At 38.6% G+C, this 20253-nt stretch overlaps 1 protein-coding gene across 1 annotated transcript in view; it reads left to right on the top strand.

The window, feature by feature from the left end:
- Nucleotides 1-2930: 2930 nt before the first annotated feature.
- The window catches only part of KCNH6 (potassium voltage-gated channel subfamily H member 6), a gene marked incomplete at its 5' end in the record, with an annotated part of 128000 nt that continues 110677 nt past the window's right edge, over nt 2931-20253 (top strand). The window contains one exon of the mRNA XM_083378529.1: nt 2931-3006. Within this exon, the coding sequence (XP_083234655.1) occupies nt 2931-3006 (76 nt within the window). The remainder of the gene's footprint in view (nt 3007-20253) is intronic.

Genomic DNA, 20253 nt, shown 5'->3' with positions numbered 1-20253 from the left:
CTTTCATGGTGTTTTTGGTCACATGCAGAATGCCTGACGATATTGAAAGCTGCTGAGAGGTCAAATAGAGCAGTAATGGATTTACTCCCCCATCTGACCACACTAAAGGTCATCCATAAGCACAAGCAATGCCATTTTTGTCCCTTACCTGGGTCTGAATCCTGACTGGAAAGCAGTCCAGATAATCCACTTCCTCCAAGGTCCTTTGAAGTTTCTTTATTACCTTCCCTAAAAATGAAGGGTTAATACTAGATGAAAATTGTCCAAAATAACGTGGTCTAGCAATGGTTTCTTGAGGAGTAGGTGAACCACAGCCTCTTTAAGAGGCAAAGGAATGCAAAGAGAGGGAAAAGAACTCACCTCCATGACATCCCCAAGGCTATTTTGACAAATCAGGAGGGGCATGGATCAAAAAAATCAGGTGAACGTGCTCACAATCTTCAGGTCCAACAGGTTCTTGAGAGCCAGTTTGGTCTATTGGTGAAGGCATTTGCCTAAAAACCAGGAGATGTGGAGTTCTACTCCCACTTTAGTCACAAAGCCAGCCAGCCAAGATTGGGCTGGTCTCTTTCTCTGAATCCTAGGACAGAGTCTCTGGCAAACCACTTCTGAAATCTTCTCAAGAAAACTGCAGGAACTTGTCCAGACAGTTGCCAAGGCTAAGTCAAAGACAAGAAATGACAAGTGAAAGAAAAAATAGGCCAATGTAATGCCTGATAAACCACACAGAATAAACATAAGAACAGACACAAAATGCCCATTCTTCAATACTACATTTTAATGAAGCTGAGAAGAAAAGAATTGCAGCTAAAATTCCTCCTTTTAAAGATTGTCCCCTTGTATAAGGCCATTCCAAAAGTCAGAGAGATGCCTATAATTATAGGGATGAATCACATGGGAGGATATTAGTAGATTCTGTCAATCCCAGATATGAGGTGATAGACAGCTCAATATTTCAATATTTGACAAGAAGGGATCTACAAATGATTCTGAAGTACACCTCCAAGCATTTAACAGTACTGCCCAAGCTAATCACAATCCCAGGAAAAATAACTTTATACTCCATGCAATTCCTTCTTGTATGTGGAAAGAAAATGGTCCATAAAGTTGTTAGGTCTCAACTTTTTAGAGGTATAATAGGTGTTATCTCTAAAATTCATGCGTAGAGTCAAAAAGGTAGTTGAGATGATTGAATAAACATGTATCTTTATTGGATTCTACTGTTATATTGCAAAGTTCCAGCCAATAAACTGACATTTTGCCTTAGCCGAAGTTTCCAAATCCTTTTTAAAGAGCAGATCTACAATATTGAACTAATATAGATTAGTCTGATTATGACCCATAAACGACAATGGCAATTTGGGATTGGGATAAACTAGACAACTGGACACCTTCTGAAAGTTTTGGACTCATAAGCCTCAGCCAGCAAGTGAACAACTAGGGCAGGGGTGTCAAACCCACAACATCATGCAACATGTTGTGACATATTGCGACTTTTTCTCCATTGCCGGCAATGGGGTGGACGCAGTTTTGGCATGATGCATCCGGCCCATGGGCCGGCAGTTTGACACCCCTGAACTAGGGAAGTTGTGAAGTTCTAGTCCAAAACTTCTGGATGATGATATAATTTATTTTTCTTATATTTTGTAATATACTTTTTATAACTGACAAATCTTCACCACTACTTAGCACATTGCCAATGTTCAATTTTAGAAGAAAAGATATCGATCCATAATTATTACAGTTAGGATCAGTAGGAAACATTTTAACCATATCATTTTTTTAAAAAAACAAAAAAATACCCTGTTTTATGATCCTTATGATGAACTGCATGGAAACCGGCTTCTTGCTACAGTAGCATTCCAAAAATATGTCAAACAAAATATTGAAATAAGCCCTAAAGCTAATGGCAGAATTATTACAATAGTTTTCTTCCACTTTGTTTGTTCATCTGTAAGGTGGTGAGTTAACTGTGAAGAAGCACCGATTATCTCTCTATCTCTGGAGTGATTGGTGGATGGAATCTCTTGTTTGTTCCATTTTCTTTCCCAGTTACCAAACAAGTGGCTATATTGCAAAATGCCAAGGAGCCCAGTTTTTAAGTATAGCCGAAAGTGAACCGATGTCTACAAAAGCTTGTAAATGTGCTTTCTTGTTTCCCCTCTTTCTACCGCCTCCTCCTCCTACTCATGCTTTTTCTCCTTCCGCCCCCAGATTAGCAGCCAGCAACCCAGGTGGTATTCTGCCCAGGACGGGCTCTTCAGCACCACAGCCTGAGAACAGCTCCTGCTTTTATCGATTCCAAACTTATTCTTGCCGTCCGAGCATTAAAGGAACAGAAAGGGGGAGCGACAAGGAGACCCCTCCCAAAGGCGTGTGCCTCTCCTTCCAAGCCCCAATCTTTTCTTCAGCATCTTCCGCATTGAATTATAGACAAAGAGACATCTCTCTTCCCGTGAGTTTTTTTCGGTTCCACGTCTATTTAGGATCCCAAAAAGAGAGAAGGGAAGTGGCTGCTGGTTATTGTCAGATTAACAGCTGTTGCTGCTGACAAGTCTTTGAGACAGCCACATATGGAATGGGACACTGATGACTAAGCATCATCATTAAAAAAAAAGAAAGAAAAAGGAAATCCCCACCCCTTTTCCTCTAGTGTCTGTTTCAACTCTCCCCCTCCTGCCCTTGGTGAAATTGTATTGGTCAGGAGCTAAAGAAAATTAAGGGAGGGATATGGGTACAAGGAGGGAATCTTTGCTCTCTTCACAGCTACCAAGCAGGAGAGTACCAGAGGCAAGGGCCTGTTAGCCAACTACCCCTTGGTTTCTCAGAGCAGAGCTCAATCTTCTTCGGCCTTTCTACTCAAAACCAGAGGATCTTACTGAACAGAGTGGCATTTCTCTTTCCCATTGGATGTGAACAAACATTTGAAAATGCCTGTCAGGAGAGGGCATGTGGCCCCTCAGAACACCTATTTGGATACAATCATCAGGAAATTTGAAGGACAAAGTAAGTAAAACATTTCTCTTGACATTCAGTCTCTATGTTTGTTCTACTTGAAGGTCAGAACTAGCAGGGTAAAAGCTCTATTTTTTTGCCTGTCAGCACTGTTGTGAACTGTGTGTCTGGAAATGAAAAGCTTAGTGACGGGATATATTAAGAGTGTTGCTCAATTACTTCTTGAAACTTCATGAATGACAGAGTAGTCTATTCCCTTCAATCTTACTAAAATAATATCTATGTCCAGCAAATTTTAAAACTGGACCATTTGGGTTCTGTGTGTGCACTGATATGTAAAAATATGAAATTAATCTTATTAATATTAAGAGAACAATTGCCAGATTTATCAATCTTTGAATTTATCAACAAAACATTACTTTCATTAAAATAGCACTTTGTCATATAGTGTGTTCACTGGGAATTTGTGAAATGAATGTTATTTACAGAGCAGAAATTCACTTGATAACATTCACAATACCATAAAAATATACTGTAGTCCTGTCTATCTGCCTAGGAGGTATTATGGTTAACAGTGCAACCCATATTTGTTTATTAAATGGTAAGCATACCTTATGTTATTTTCAGTAATTATGTATAAGATTGCAGCATAAATATGTTAAAGCCTTACAACACCCTAAAACATCAATTATCTGAGCATTCTAGTTACATCATGTGTTCCAACAGCCAAAGGAAATCAGTTTTCCCAGTTCCATGTATTTTTACTAAAAATGAATTTTTGTATGCACATACACAGATACTTCAATATTATGTTCTAGACTATATCCAGTCACATTTAATAATTATATAAATGCTGCTTGCTAAAAGTGACAGGATACAGTCTAGCAAGCAGAAAAGTAGCATAGTCTGTAAATGTTAGTACACTTCACACTTGCAGTATTGTCCACAAGTGTACCTAGAGAACAAAATCCAAATTCTCAAAAAAGTCTATATTGATATAACTGGATCTAAGAGAGGAGTCATACAGCCAACGTATTCAGTAAGCATTGACAGGCAAGCCACTATTTCATTCTCATCTTCATAGCTTTAAAATGAGAATGACATAAATTTAATTCACAGGGATTTGCAAAGCTAACAAACTTCAGAATTATTTTGCCAATGTTATATACACACTATATTTAAATAATATTTCTATCCATAGTATCTCCAATTGGCATAGAAATGATTTTTGCACCCATTCTGTTGGCTGTCTAATAAAAGGCAATAGCTGTTTCAGATGAACATACTTAAACTACAGAGACACTAATAACAATCATGCTGATCATACTGATAGTGCTTTAGCACAAATTAGATCAATTGGGCATTTGTTTTCATTATGTTTGGTCCCTTACTCTGGACCAATGTTAGCTGAACTGAAAAAGCCCAAAAAGGATGGACCTGATTAATTGCTGGATGGGACAGCAGCAGAAATCCAAGGCAGTTTGCTGCTACCACAGGAAACATATAATCAGGACTTTTTTTCTCATAGAACGCTCAGAACGGAGTTCCGGCACCTTTTTTGGATGGAACCTTGTAGGATAGGCAAGGCAGGTTGTATGACATGTGTGAGTTCCGGCACCTTTTTCTTTTACAAAAAAAGCACTGCATATAATTACCAGGAATTAAGTTGAAGGGAAGCTTTACTTTGTGTGACCATATTTATAATATATTTTACTTTAAATAGCTTGTTCCATTTTTCTACTCATGAATCATTACACAATCTACCTTACACTTGTTTTAGTGAAGTTTTTAAACAAATTGTCCCTCTCAGTATACAGAAATTTCCTTTGATATATACTTATGTAAACCTTAACAGAGTAAGAATGCCTGCAAATTTAAACCAAAAAGCCAGATTCCTTTTTTGAATGTTCATCCTTTTTTTTAAGGAGCTCAAGGCAGTATTCTTTAAACCATTATGTAAAAATAACTGGCTGTTGTTGACTAATATTTGTGTGCATTTCAACAAAATATCTGTACTGTCATCCATTTGCCTTGGAAGCTGAATTTAGAACAATACCACATGTTAGGTTTTTTATTATTATTTCATCTGGAAATTTGTATCCATTTAATTGTTTTACCAGCTCCCCTTTTAGTTGATTAGACTCAATTATTTTATGTCATATCTGAAGATTCTTAGATATCATGGAAATATCTTTGCATTGGGAGGTTTCCGGACAGCATTGAGGATGCTCTACAAGTTGGCACATTATTTTACTTTACTTAGTAGCAGAAGTGTGTGTAACAAAAAAAGAGTCTGTAATAGAATAAAGAAGAAAAAAACCGTGCTTAGGCAAGCCTACTTCAAGAGAAAAAATTAACAGGCAAAATCTTGCGAGGTAAAGTGAAGATTTCTTCCCAGTCCATACTCACTTAACCCTGAGTATCTCCAAAGATTCCAACTCAGGCTTAGGGTGATTTAAAAGCAAATGTAGGCAGGTCTTAAGCTGTATAATGCTTTAAAGAAAAGGGTTAAAGCACCCTGAGATGTTCCTAATAATCAATTTCAGTTAGTACTGATAATCTAGTATGTGTGTCTTGTATTGATTGAAGTTTTCAAACAGCTTTCAGGGACAGCCCTGTTCTCAATCATCAAAATCTGGAGGTTGCTCTCTTTGTTCCAGATGGAATCACAGCTGGAGATAAGGTCTCAAATGGAGAAATACACTTTTTTATGCTACTTTGTATGACACTGGATGACAAGTGGTAAATGGCTTCTTTGAAGAGGCATTATTTTCACCCAGCTGAAGGATATTGAATAATTTCTGCTTAATGTTCTGATGATAATGAAACTTTAGGAATTCCTGGATATAATGCGTTGTTGGGTTTTGACCAAGGGACTATCCACACATTGTTGGAAACACAGACTAATTACTTCAGCAAGTTTGATCCTTGAAGTCTCCTTGAAAAGTTGTTTCATGTCCCAGCAGAAGCCAGGTAGCTTTCGATGGGAAAACCATTTCTGTGAATAGATGAGGTACTAAAAAATGGCAAGGTATGAATGATCTAATATCACTTTAGATCTACCAAATCAAAGTTATTCTTTGCAAATTATGAGTGGTTTTATTTGGTGAATCTAAAGCTTCCTTAGAGGATTAAGGAATGCATTAAGGAGGCATTAAGGAGGACGATAATGGGGAGCAAATGGCATTGGAAAAGTAGAAGGGGAAACAGAAAGAAAGAAAATTTAGCCCATCCCCAATATAATTGTTCTGTCCTCTTTTAAACTGAAAGCACGCTATAGATATTTGTTTTCCTTGAATAAATATATAGGCATCAAGCACTTTATAGTGGCAGAATCTTTATATAACTTGCCATTCTTACTGCCAACCTCTCCATCTTTATATACATATATATGCCAGCTATCCACTTTCCTACTCATCCATTCTGCTTTAAGCTCTAATTCACTGAAATATTGGTAAGCAATCTAATCCTCTCCTGGTGCCTTTGCCAAGATAATGTGGAGTTAGCCTAGCTGGTTTCTCTACAGCCATAATGGCAGAGGAATAACACATGGCAATTACTTGATAGAAAGGTAATGACACTCAATGAGAACAGCAGGAATGTTCCTGAAGACCTTGAGGAAATGCATTTCTGGATGTTATGCTGGGCTAATACAGCTGACACTTCTAGCTACCTCTTCTTCAACTTTTGCACCCAGTTATCTCTAAAATAGGCTTATTGAATAAACCACTCTAATGCAGAAAAACACATTTTTATTAAGTCCTATCTATCATGCATAAATCCTCTCTGTGGAGATTAAGAATCCATTCAGCAATGGGAAGTGCATCTAGAATTTAATGGGAATTCAAATATTTTATTTTTTTATTAACATAATCTTTCTCTCCTCTCTTATTTAAGTCTGTGCTTTCAAGTATCTAGTGACCTAGTGGTTAAAGCACCAAGCTAGAAACCTAGAGGCTGGGAGTTCTAGTTTCACCTTGGCATGAAACTGGCTGGGTAACTTTGGGCAAGTCACTCTCTCTCAGCCCAAGTCACCTCACAGAGTTGGTTTTGTAGGCAAAGCAGGAGTTAAAAAGGACTTTAAGAATATTTGCCATATTCAATTAGTTATAAAAAATAATAAAGATGGGATAAAAAATCTAAATAAATAAAAATGATGGGCTATTTTTTGAATTAATTATTTCTTATATGCTTTTATTCTTGTTGCTATGAGCCACCCATAAGTATAGAAAAAGGATGAGTGTGTTAATTAAATTAACAAGATATAAAAAAAATACAGCACCTAGATTTCAGATCAATCAAGAATTTCCAATAATTCAATCAAAAGCATGTTGGATGTGCCACATAATATAGCATATCAATGTAGAAAAAATAAAAATATTGGTACTATTTCATCATTTTAAAAAGTAAATTGAGTTGTACTTAACCACCAATGATTTCATGGACTTACTTTTTGCAGTTTTCTTAGCAACAATGTAGAATTATAAATTATAAAAATTATTCAATATAAAATTGTTTGTCACAGTCTTCTTAAGGGATGTATTTTAATTTTCTCCAAAGCTGAAAGAGCATTTTCAGTCTGAAAATCCTATCACCCTGCTGTAAATATTTTAATTCTAAAAATATTTAACAACAATTACTTATTTTGGATATAGTGAGCCTTGCTTTTCTGATTAAATATTTTTGGGGAAGTCAAGCTATTAGCTAGCTAAATCTTGATAATGTGCCTAGTCCATAATCTGTCCTGATCATATCTGAAAAAATATTTTTCCCTTGGAAAATTGCAGTAATCACAATCAGAGGCTTTCCAAAATAGAGAGATTTGAAAGCCTTATATATTCTGGGAACTGTCTACTTCTTAACTTCGAGAACATCAGAGCTAAGTTATGGAACTCCTTTCAGTGCCAGGGCTCAACTCTGGAATGTGTGAAGTGATCATAAAGAAGAGAATGATTCACAGCACAACAGGGACAGGCTGTAGTGCCTTTCCCTGAGCGTTGTGTTATCATAACCAGAATTCACACATGTGGGGGAAAGGTTTCAAAGAAGAACCCATAAAATATTGCTCTGGTTCAGAGGAAAGAAAGAAAGAAAGAAAGAAAGAAAGAAAGAAAGAAAGAAAGAAAGAAAGAAAGAAAGAAAGAAAGAAAGAAAGAAAGAAAAAGAGAGAGAGAGAGAGAGAAAGAAAGAAAGAAAGAGAGAGAGAGAGAGAGAAAGAAAGAAAGAAAGAAAGAAAGATAGATGTATGTTTTGCACAATTAAGAAAATCTAATATTGACTCAAATTATTCTTTTCATTACTTCAGTAGTATTGCTTTAAAAAAACAATTACTCTTACTCAACCTTGGATAGGAATAGAAACAAAATATAATGAAAACTGGAAAAAATGCCCTACAAATGGATGCAGTAATCAGAAATTAATTAAGGATTGTGCTAATAACTACCTGTGCTATATATCTTTCTATGACTATAAAAAACAGATGCTAATAAAAGAGGTACTAAAGCTGAAGACCATACTTTCGCTCAGTTGACCTCAATAGAACATTTTCAAGCACATCATTTAGCAATAGCAATAGCACTTAAACTTAAAACACCAGTCCACAGTGCTTTAGTTTACAGCACTCTCTGAGTTGTTTACAGAGTCAGCATATTGCCTGGAACAATCTGAGTCCTCATTTGACTGGCCTTGGAAGGGTAGAAGGCTGAGACAACCTTGCACCAATTAGGATCAAACTCTTGGTAGTAGGCAGAGTCAGCCTGCAAAACTGCATTCTTACACTTAGTTTTATTTCATTTATTCATTTATTCATTACTTTCATTTACTTATTATGCCATGTTTTATGGCATATTCCTCCTCCAAGGAGCTCAAGGTGCTTACATTACTATATTCCTCCCATAGCAATAGCAGTAGCAATAGCCCTCTCTAAGCAAGTTTACAGCATATTGCCCCCAACAATCTGGGTCCTCATTTTACCGGCTGAGTCAACCTTGAGCCATTCAAAATAAAATTCCTGGAGTGAGCAATGAGTTAGCCTTCCTCCTTTACACATAGTCCTTAACTTACCACTGGTCACTTAGTGACCATTCAAAGTTATGACAGACCTGCCTAGGAATATTTACAACCAGTTATGATAGCTGCCTTCTCCCATGGTAATTTAACTGCATTTCAGGCAGTTGATATCCAGCCACATTTACAGCTATCCCACAGTCACTTGAACATGTTTACAATATTTTTGCCAAAGCACGCATTTACTACCAGTTTTTGGCAAAATCAGCCCATAGCAAACAATTGGCTTGCTTAACAATTATGGCATTTGCTTAACATGCACTAAACCAAGGGTCATAAAATCACGTCTGTAGTCAGGAAATGCTTCGAAAGACTGGTTCTCCAACATCTCAGGACATGCCTCCCACTGGATTTCGATAAACATCAATTTGCCTACAGGGGAAGACGAAAGAGATGGTGCTAGACTTCCGGAAGAGAAAGGAAGAACCTGCCCCACTTTACATCGGGGAGGACTGTGTGGAGAGAGTTTCCTCCTTTAGATTTCTGGGAGTCTACCTCTGCGAAGATCTGACCTGGAAAGTTAATACAACCCAGGTGGCCAGAAAGGCCCAACAGAGACTTCACTTTCTCAGGGTCTTGCGGAAGAACTGGGTAGAACAACAGCTAATGACCCTCTTTTACCGGTCTACTATAGAGAGTGTCCTCTTGTACTGTATTGTGGTTTGGTATGCTGGTCTGACAGCCACGGATAGGAAAGTATTACAGAGGGTGGTGAGCACAGCACAAGACATTGTGGGCTGTCCCCTGACACCACTGGATGACATTGTCAGGGCTTGCTGCCTTGGAAGAGTGAGGAAAATTCTCAGGGATGACTCACACCCTGGACAGTATCTCTTTACTCTCCTATCATCGGTATATAGGAGTATAGCCAGCAGTACCAACAGGCTGGAGAACAGCTTTTATCCATGGGCTGTTGGCTTTTGAACAGGATATAATTTTATAAATTTTATGCATGATTGACTTGCAAGGCCGGTGTGTTGTGCAATTAGCTCACATGGTGTAATAAGATGGAGAGTTTGTGTCACTGTAAGCTGGGGATGTGGGCACGAAGGGAGGCTCAGCCAATCTCAATGTATACATGGTTGTACTTTGACAATAAAGATTCATTCATTCATGTTGGTCATGTGATAAGCTAAAAAAATGTGGGATAGACAGTATCACCACCAAAGGATTTATAACTGGATGACAAACTGCACTCAATGTGTAATTCTTAATGGAACTACATCTACATGGAGGGTAGTAAGCAGACGGGTACTCTAAGGTTCTGTTTTAGGCCCAGTACTCTTCAATATCTTCATAAATGATTTAGATGAGGGAATAGAAAGGGCACTCATCAAATTTGCAGATGGGTCTAAACTGGCAGGTTTAGCCAACACCCCAGAAGATTGGCTCAAAATCCTAATGGATCTTGATAGACTTGAACACTGGGCCCTATCTAACAAAATGAAATTCAATGTAGAGAAAAATAAGGCTTTACACTTAGGCAAGAATAATCAAACGAACAGGTACGTATTAAGTGAACCAATAGCAGTAGCTATGAGAGGGATCTTGGAATCCTAGTGGACAATCATTTAAATATGAACTAGCAGTGTGCAACAGCAGCCAAAAAAGCCAATGCAATCCTAGCATGCATTAATACAGGGATATAGTTAGGATCACATTAAGTTTTAGTACTACTTTATAAAGCCTTAGTAAGACCATGCTTAGAATACTACATCCAGTTTTGGTCACCATATTATAAGAAAGATGATAAGACTCTAGAAAGAGTGCAGAGAAGAGCAACAAAGATGATTAGGGGGCTGGAAGCTAAAACATATGAAGAACAGTTGCAGGAATTGCGTATGGCTAGTCTAGTGAAAAGGACTGAGGGCAACATTATAGTGGTGTTCCAATATTTGAAGGGCTGCCACAAAGAAGGGGGGGGGGTGTCAACTTATTGTCCAAAGCACCAGAAGGCAAGATAAGAAACAATGGATGGAAACTAATCAAAGGGAGAAGCAACCTAGAACTAAAGGGAAATTTCCTCATAGTGAGAATAATTAATCAGTGGAATGGCTTGCCTCCAGAAGTAGTGGGTGCTCCATTGCTGGAGGCTTTTAAGAAGAGACTGCACAGCCACTTGTCTGAAATGGCATAGTCTCCTGCTTGAGCCGGGGGCTGGACTAAAAGACTTGCAAAGTCCCTTCCGACCAGTGGCGTAGCATGGGGGGTGCAGGGGGGGCTGGCCGCACCAGGTGCAACATTTGGGGGGGCATGCTCGCACTCGCAGCTCTCTGCCCCTGCCTGGCTCACTCACTCTCTCTCACTGCAGTGCTGGCTGTGTGAATCCGATCCGAGCCGCCGGGTGGCCGCCCACTGTGGAGGGAGTGTGTGCAAATTACTTGCCTTGCCCTGGGTGCTGACAACCCACGCTACGCCACTGCGTCCGACTCTTGTTATTCTGTTCTGTTTTATAACTATCATGAAATACAACCATAATAGGCATGTTGTATTATAGTTGTAAGTTGAGGACTATTCTAGTTTCATCCTGAATTATAATAACCTTTTATTAGAACAATCTTGTCAAATAGACTGTGATTGGGAAATAATGGTGACTGGCCCAATGTCATCAAGTCTACTCCATGCCAAAGGGAAAAAAGAATCCTGTCAGATAGTTATGAATGGACTTAATTGGGTTAAAATAGAACTACTCATATCCTAGGGCAAGGCCATTTTTTCCTCATACTACATAATTAAATTCATAAATTTATACCTATTTGATATAAATTTGGGAAAGACAGAAATTATTCTTGATTGCTGATCTCTATTTTCTCTTGTTTTTTTAATTTTCTTTTTCATGCATGACACTAAATCTATTCAATACAAAGAAGAGAGAAATAGAGAAAATTACTGAATTAGATACTGCATATTGACGAAAAAGCTATTTCTGCTGAATATATTTTGCCAGTTCCAATGTGGTTTCAAATGAGACAAATTCAACCATCCCTTTCTAAGATTATTAGGTGTTATCCATTACAACCATTGACAACACTTGAAAAATGATGAACTTCTGTTTCATTTAAAATCAAAGGAATTGCATTAATATTATATAAAAGTCTTATATCAAGCATGACAGGTTCTCCTGTAAGTCTTAAAAAACTAAAAAAAAGGATTTGAGATATGAATTTAACAAATCTAATTGCAGGTTTTATGGCATAAAAATCCACCTAAATCTATGTCATCAAGCTCTAGTGATACAAACCAAATCAACTATACATCAGAAAAACGTTTTTCCTGATTACCTTCAACTATATCAGAAACATTGATGTTTAAAATATTTCTCTTTCTATGTGTTTGATGTGTAAATATAGGTTTCTTTGTTTTCTTCTTGATGCTGTTGTTTTAGTTCTTGTTTATACAGAATTTATTTTAAAATTCTGTACATCTTGTTTTTTCTTGATTATTTTTTTGTCCAATAACACAGCTATAAAAAAGAAAGAAATTTTAATCTGTATCTTTATCTCCAAACCTAATCAAACATACTAATTAATTAAACTAAATTGGGTGTTATGATTTGACTCATAAACATGTAGTCTTTAATATTAAGACTACATTTAATTGTAATATGTCAGCTAATCCCGAAATAGAGCATTTTAACAGTCCAGTATTTTAACAGTTTAGATAATGATCAATTATATCAAACCATAGACATCAAACAGTTATCTGGTATTAATAATTACTTTTACACATCAATGTTATTGTACAAGCATTATGACAAAGTTACTAACATTTAGTAACAGTAAGTTTTAATAAACATATTTCCAACAGCTCTTACAATAAAACACTTGTTTCAGTCATTAGTCCTAACAGGCAATCTTATTTCTCAATTTACATTCAATGAAATGAGTATGAGTTTAAAAAAATCAAATTATTGAAATCCAAAATATTAGGATTTCAGACCCCATCACACATCATTAACAATGGAGACTTCAGGAAGCTTATCTCTGTTAGGCTTACCTTAAAACCACCAAATGGGATAGAATTTCTCACAGGTTGATTGAGAGAATAAGATTTAATACTACTTAGACTCTCTGCTCATAATCATTCTCATCCTAGTGACAAAAAGTACAAGAAAGTACAAAAAAAAATTAAAATGTCAAAGATTGTAGAGAATAAGGAACATGTCTTTGACAGAGACAGTCTGTTGCCATGACAATAAGGGGCAAAATATTGTTTAAGTCCAGATAAGCCTCCACACAATGTTTGGAAGCTGCTTAGCCAGATAGTTTCTTAATTCACTGAACCATAAGGGGGAGTAGGGAGAACAACACAATCAGATTTACAAGGTTCTATTATTACAGGTAGCCTCTGTCTCTAGACCTTTACTTTTCACAGGGTAAGCAGAAAAGATTGAGAAGAAGACAAGCCAAATAATTGCCAAAAATAGATATTTGAAGAAGTCCCTTAGTCAATCCTAACTCAATGAAGACTTCCTTGCAACTGTTTATGATAAAGTAATAGTTATACTTCATGATAATTTGATAATTATCTTAATCAAACTAAGACGGCCCGCTTAAATCAAGTCCTTTTTCTCTGAGAAACTAGCCAAATGTCTTTTGGAAGGCCTATTATCCATTACTGATTTGCTTTTCACAAAACTGGCAAATCCATCATATCCTATCTATGAATTTCATATAGCCTTTTTGTTTATAGGAAACCTGATACAAATCTATTTTATTAAAATATTTATCTTCAATGTGGGCATAAACCCAGATGGCTAAAAGTCATGTCTATGATAGTAGGATTATATTGCTTTCAAAAAACAATAAAGTAACCTGCTACATTCAGAATATCTCATTATAAACTGATTTTCAGCATACTTTCTACGCATCACATTGTTTTAATCCTTTGCTGTGTATGTTTCCCAAATGCAGGGTTTTAAAAGACAAATTCCTCCATGCTAAGACTCCTTTAATAGAGGGAGGGAAGGAGGGAGAAAACAAAATATGATCACATTCAATTTGAAAAAAAGTCAATGTAGCCTCTTTTCCCTTGCAGGGAAATTACACCTTTAAAAACAAAACACATTTAAATTCAACTAGAAATCCTGTTCTTTTGGATCTGTTCACAGAAAGAATGCAGAATCAGATACAGTAAAATGAAATGAAATCCCTCAATTAGTCAATATCATATCTGAGCAGCTTGAAGTTCTTTTCTGCTTTTTTAAGAGGCACAGAATAATTTGTTTCTATTCATTCTCTTTATATTGTTCATAATTGTACATTCTCCCTATAGTGCACCCATCAAAGTTCTGCTTAATAGCTTTTTCACAGAACACTCAGTAGATTTCCTTTTTTTCTCTTTCTTCACATTTAACATTAATCATGAGCAGCCATAGTGGTCATCCCTCAATTATTGATGTTCTTGTCATTTACGGAAAGTCCATGCACACCTTAATGCTATCTTAATTAGTTCAGTGAAAGAAACAACTAGACATTTTAGAACTGCACATCCTAACCAGAAAAGCAAAGATGTCCTCATAGGTATAATAGAAATCTGGTAGCAGTTGAGACCCATGACTACAATGTAAAAGTTGAAGGATATCACTTCTTCAGCAGATCCAGTAAAAAAAGGTAGTAAAGTGACACTGTCTGGAAAGAAGTCATAGCTTTGGAGGCATTCATGTTTTGAATATGGAAGTTCTATTGGAAGCATCTGGGTGAGATATAAAGGAGTTAGAAGCAAAAAAATTACCTTTATGGAATTTGATTATAGACTACCTGCTCTGGTGGAGGATATTGATAACATATGGAAGAGTCCCACTAATTTCTGATCTCTTTTTCAAATGATGGAAAAAGAATCAACGGGGTCAGCTCTTCTGATCTTAGCGCTGACAAATAAAGCAGAATTGATTGATGAACACAAAATGTGAAGCATCTTAGAAAAAACAGGTTATGTTATGTTGCAGTTCAGAATAACAGGGACAGAAAAAGACTTCCAAAAGACAGATTTTAGTAAAATGGGACAAAACATAGCTAGCCGACACTAGCTTGACATTTTAAAGAATAAACAAGTCAAAGAGGGATGAAAGACTCTGAAAAGTGTAACACTAGATGCAAGAGATTACAAGTGATCTTCATGAAGAAAGGAAAATAGGGATACGAGGCCTATTGATGAACAGCAAGCACATTGACAGAACTTGAGTAGTAAAAGGAGATGTACAGGAAATGGAAGCAGAGGCAATAACTAAGGACAATTACAATCTAGTAATTCAAACCTGTAGGGATAGAATTAGAAAGGCTGAAGGTCAGAATTTTGAATCTGGTAGGAAAGCATAATCTAATAAAGGATTATCAAAAATAAAGGAAAAAATCTAGGAGGTTGTTAATTTATTGAAACTGAAAGGAAGGGAATACTGAGGAGCTATGGGAAAGCTATGTCTGAGAAAGCTATGTCTGAGAAAGCTTTGGAAATAGCTGAGGAAAGAAGGGAAGTGAAAGGCAAGGGAGAAAGAGAAAGATACACCCAACTGAATGCAGAATTCCAGAGAATAGCTAGAAGAGATAAGAATGCCCTCTTAAATGAACAGTGCAAAGAAATAGAAGAAAACAATAGAATAGAGAGGGCCAGAGATCTCTTCAAGAAAATTGGAGAGATAGACTTCCGGTGGCTCCGCGGCGACGGAGGGAGCCTTCCCGGGCTGCCCGCGGCTCAGCTGGTGTTTTTTCGCCCGAAACAGCGCCGATCAGCTGTTCGGGCGAATCCGAAGCCCCCTCCTCGGGAGAAGAGGAGGGGGCGAGCTCCCAGGTAGGGGTAGAGTTCTCCAGGGCCGCCTGAGCTTATGGCTTGGGCGGCTGAAGGATTGAACTCCCCCGTAGCCTGGGTTGCTCCCAGCTGGCCGTCGCCTCTGCTCCTGACTTCTTGGAGCAGAGCCAGCCGTCTGCGACCACCCCTGCCTGAAGGAATGACTATGATTTAAAGGAGCAGGCAGAGCGATACAAGAGGAAATGGTAAAGAGGATTACTATGTTTTACTCTCCAGCTTGATGGACTTTTTTGGATTACAAATCTGAAGTGAAAGTGCGTCATATTTGGTAAAAGATGGCGGCTAAACCACCCCCTAAAACTCTTCGGAGTGCTGGAACTTCTCCCGTGCAACAATCATTATTGCAGGCGCTGCATCCTCCTGATGTATTGACATCAAAGGACTTACAAGATGCTCTTGAAAAACATACCCAGGTAATTTTGGAATCAATTAATATTAGATTTGCACAGATGGAGGAGAAATTGGAGAAATTGGAGGAGAGAATGGAGGAGAGGATGGAACAGAAGCTCAAAGCGATGAGGGTAGACATCTTGACTTCAGTGTTTAAAGTGGCTCGGTGTGTGGAAGAATTGGAGGAAAAGCTAGAAGACTTGTCTCAAAAGAATGCTATATTAGAAGCAAAACTATTGGAGAATGAAAATAAAATGGAAAGGGAACTGTGTCTTGCTCAATATTTCCAGATGCAGTTTGCCATTAGAATTAGAGGCTTAAAGGAGAATACTAAGGAAGATCTAAAGCAGCTGGTTTCTGAGGCTTTTGAAATAGTGTTGAAACAGCCAGCATCTGAAATAAAAGGAGGCATGGACAAAGTGTTTCGTGTGAATTCATGGATTGCCAGACAGAGAAAGTTGCCTAGAGATATTTTGCAAAAAGGGAAACTAGAGATGAAGTTATACAAGCTGCTTATGATACTAAAGTTATGATTGCTAATCAAGAAGTTTTGGTCTTAAAAGAAATTCCTCCAAAGATTCTAAGGAGAAGGAAGGATTTTACATTTCTTGTGCAAGAGCTCAAGCAGCGAGATATAAGGTTCAGATGGGAGATCCCAGTGGGGTTGATGGTGACGCACGAAGGTAAAAAGTACCGTTTGGTTACTGTGATGCAAGCGCGTGATTTCTACAATAATGTTTTAAATGCAACGCCATTAACACTTTTGGAAGCTGGAAAGGGATCTGGAGAAGGAGTGCATCAAGAGGCCGAAGATGGTCAGATAGAAGACAACGGTGTTGGAGGAGATCAAGATACAACCTCGTCGGATGAATCTATAAAACAGAGGGTGACGCGTGCTGCTGCAAAACGATCTAAGAAGAGAAAGTAGCAGGAATTGCAGAAGTCTATGGAACTTTTACGATATAGTCAAGTAGTCAAGTAGGGGAGGGGGGAAAAGATTTGGGTGTAGACGCAATATATTTTTATATTTGGTGGTTCTGTGGAAAGGGTGAGCTTTTTTGGATTGTGGTACTGGAAGAGGAACGGCCGATTACAGAAGAGTTGACTTTAAAGTTTTTTGATTTGGGATCCTTGGTTAATTTGGAAAATTATTTGTAAGAATGTTATATCATGGAATGGATAAAATGGATGGAGTTTATTTAGGATAAGTATAGGGTTGAGAAGGGTTTTTTTTCTTCTTTTTCCTTTTTTTTTGTCTTTAATATATATTTAATACTATTAAGGTTTGTTCCATTCTATATAAGCTAGAGAGTGTCCTTTTCTTATTCTAGTTTTTTTTATACATATATTTAATATTGTTAAGGTTTGTTTTATCCTATATAAGCTAGAGAGTGATGGATTTTAGAATTTATAGTTGTTAGTATATGGTTGCTTAGGTTTGCTTTTTTTATATATATATATACCTTGTATTCAGCTCTGGGAAGTAGGGGGGGAGGGGGGAGGGAGGGGGGGAGGAGGGAGGGGGGAGGAGGGGAGGTAGGGGGGGAGGAGGGAGGGGGAAGGGGGTTTTTTTAAAGGAAAATTGTATTTTAAAACTTTTCAATAAAAAAAAAAGAAAAAATAATTAGCAAGAAAAAAAGAAAATTGGAGAGATGAAGAGAACGTTTCATGAAAAGATGGGCATGATAAAGGACCAAAATGGCAGGGACCTTACAGATGCAGAAGAGATTAAGAAGAGGTGGCAAAACTACACAGAAGAACGGTACAAGAACGAACTTAACGTCCCAGATAACCACGATGAGGTGGTCACTGACTTTGAGCCAGACATCCTAGAATGTGAAGTGAAGTGGGCCTTAGGAAAGCTGAGCAACAACAAAGCTAGTGGAGGTGACAGTATTCCAGCTGAGCTATTCTTAATCTTAAAAGACGATGCAGTAAAAGTGCTACACTCAATTTGCCAGCAAATTTGGAAAACTCAACAGTGGCCAAAGGATTGGAAAAGGTCAGTTTACATTCCAATTCCAAAGAAAGGCAATACCAAAGAATGTTCAAACTATCACACTGTTGTGTAGCCAGTTCTTTGCAAGCAATAAACGAGACGGAAGGTTGCAAACAGGAACATGCTTTATTTAGGCAAACAGGAACAGAACTGAAACAGTGGCTGCTGCGCAGCTACTTATATGGTTGGACACTAGGCTGCAGCCAATAGGTTTAAAGGAACCCATTCCCGCCCCTAGTCAACCAATGATCTTCTTGGAGACAGCAAGTCTGGTTTAGTCATTGACTGTTACACAGACACACCATTGAGCAACCTTAAAGCAGCATTCAAACAGACACGTGAATCAGTACAAGTAAAAATCCCAATACATCACACCCCTTCCTCCTAGAATGTACACACATTATTAATAATATAATCTTGAAGATATTTTGGTGGTCTACGTGACCGTTCAGAATGCCTGGGGGTTCTGGGCAACTCCTGGTTTATCAGCTTGCCTGCCAGGCTGGGTAGACCAGGATTCTTGGGTTCACATGAGTTGAATTGACTCGAGTCTCTTTGGCTGGCCATTCCTGGTTGGCCCAAACCAAAGTCCAATGTGATAGCTGGGTCGGCAGAGCTGCTGCCTTGTTTGGTTTTCCTTCCCCGTCAGGAGACCCAAGTTGCACTCCCGGGCTGTGTACATCTACGGCCACCTCCCCTTTGTAATGACTGAATGAGTCCTCAGAGCATGTGAACTGCTCTTTTAGGCTGCTGGCTGCCAGCTCTTGTTGCGAACCCACTGAGAGGTCCTCGTTTAGTGGCCGTTCTGCAAAACACCTTGACAACTGATCAATAAGTTGGTGAATGACTTGCCCCCCCAAACCACCTCATAGGAGAGGGGTCCTGAGACTTTAACAATTTTACCCGGCACCCACAAGTTCCCATGCCCGTAGCTCTGGGCTCACACCCCATCACCCACTTGCAACCCCCTTGGTGCCTTTGGACGTGTGGTGTCTGCTGCTACCCGGTCAGGATGCAATCTGTCCAGTTTCGTGATTAATCTTGTTCCCCAGCAAAGCTCTGCTGGGCTTTTGCCCCTTGCTGTGCAAGGCATAGTGTGCTGGCAAAGCAAGAAATCAGCCAGCCTATGGTGCCAATCCCCTGAATAAATGTGCTTGAGTGACTCTTTCATTGTACGCACCATGCATTCAGCCTGCCCGTTAGTTGAGGGGTGAAAAGGAGCCGACATTGCATGCCTTATGAGGTTAGCCCTCAAGAAGGCCTGAAATTCAGACGCTGTGAACTGGGCCCTGCTGTCCAAGGCTAAGACGTCTGGCAGCCCACGTGTAGCAAAAAGCTTCCTAAGTACCTGGGTGGTCCTAGCAGTAATCATATTAAGTATTGGAATTACTTCCAACCATTTAGAGTGGCTGTCAACCACTATCAAAAACAGCTGTCCCTGAAAGGGCCCAGCGAAGTCAATGTGAATCCTTGACCACGGTGTATGAGTCTCCTCCCATCGGTGGACAGGGACCTGCGGCATCTCTGGTCTGGACTGTTGACACATGTAACACCCTTGTACTTGGGCTTCGATAGCCTTATCTAACCCTGGCCACCAAAGGTAGCTCCATGCCAGTGCTTTCATCTGGACAATACCTGGATGGCCCTCATGCAGAGACTGGAGCACACAGTGCCTTAATGAACTGGGAACAATAACCCTGCTCCCCCATAAAATGCAGCTTTTGTGAACTGAAAGCTCATGTCTATATGTGAAGTATCTCTGGAACTCTGGTCCTGAGCTATTTTCCAGCCACCCTGCGTGAACCCATGACAACACCCTGGTTAAAATTTTGTCTGCGGCAGTTTCCGCAGCTACATCCCCAGCATGGAGGGGAAGTTCAGGCAAATTGAATTGACAGGTGTGTCAATTTGGCTTAAACTTGGCCCATCTCTTGTTGTGGCTGCACACGAACTGGAAAGTCTCAAGGGAAATAATGGATACAATTGAACCAGTGTCCAGTTCCATCCTGCAAGGAACGCCTTGCAGCTTGACTTGAAGC

This window comes from Vipera ursinii, assembly GCF_947247035.1.
Source record: "Vipera ursinii genome assembly, chromosome: Z".
Taxonomy (NCBI): domain Eukaryota; kingdom Metazoa; phylum Chordata; class Lepidosauria; order Squamata; family Viperidae; genus Vipera; species Vipera ursinii.
Note: the sequence above shows the minus strand (reverse complement) of the source record. Positions and strands in the feature narration are given on the sequence as shown.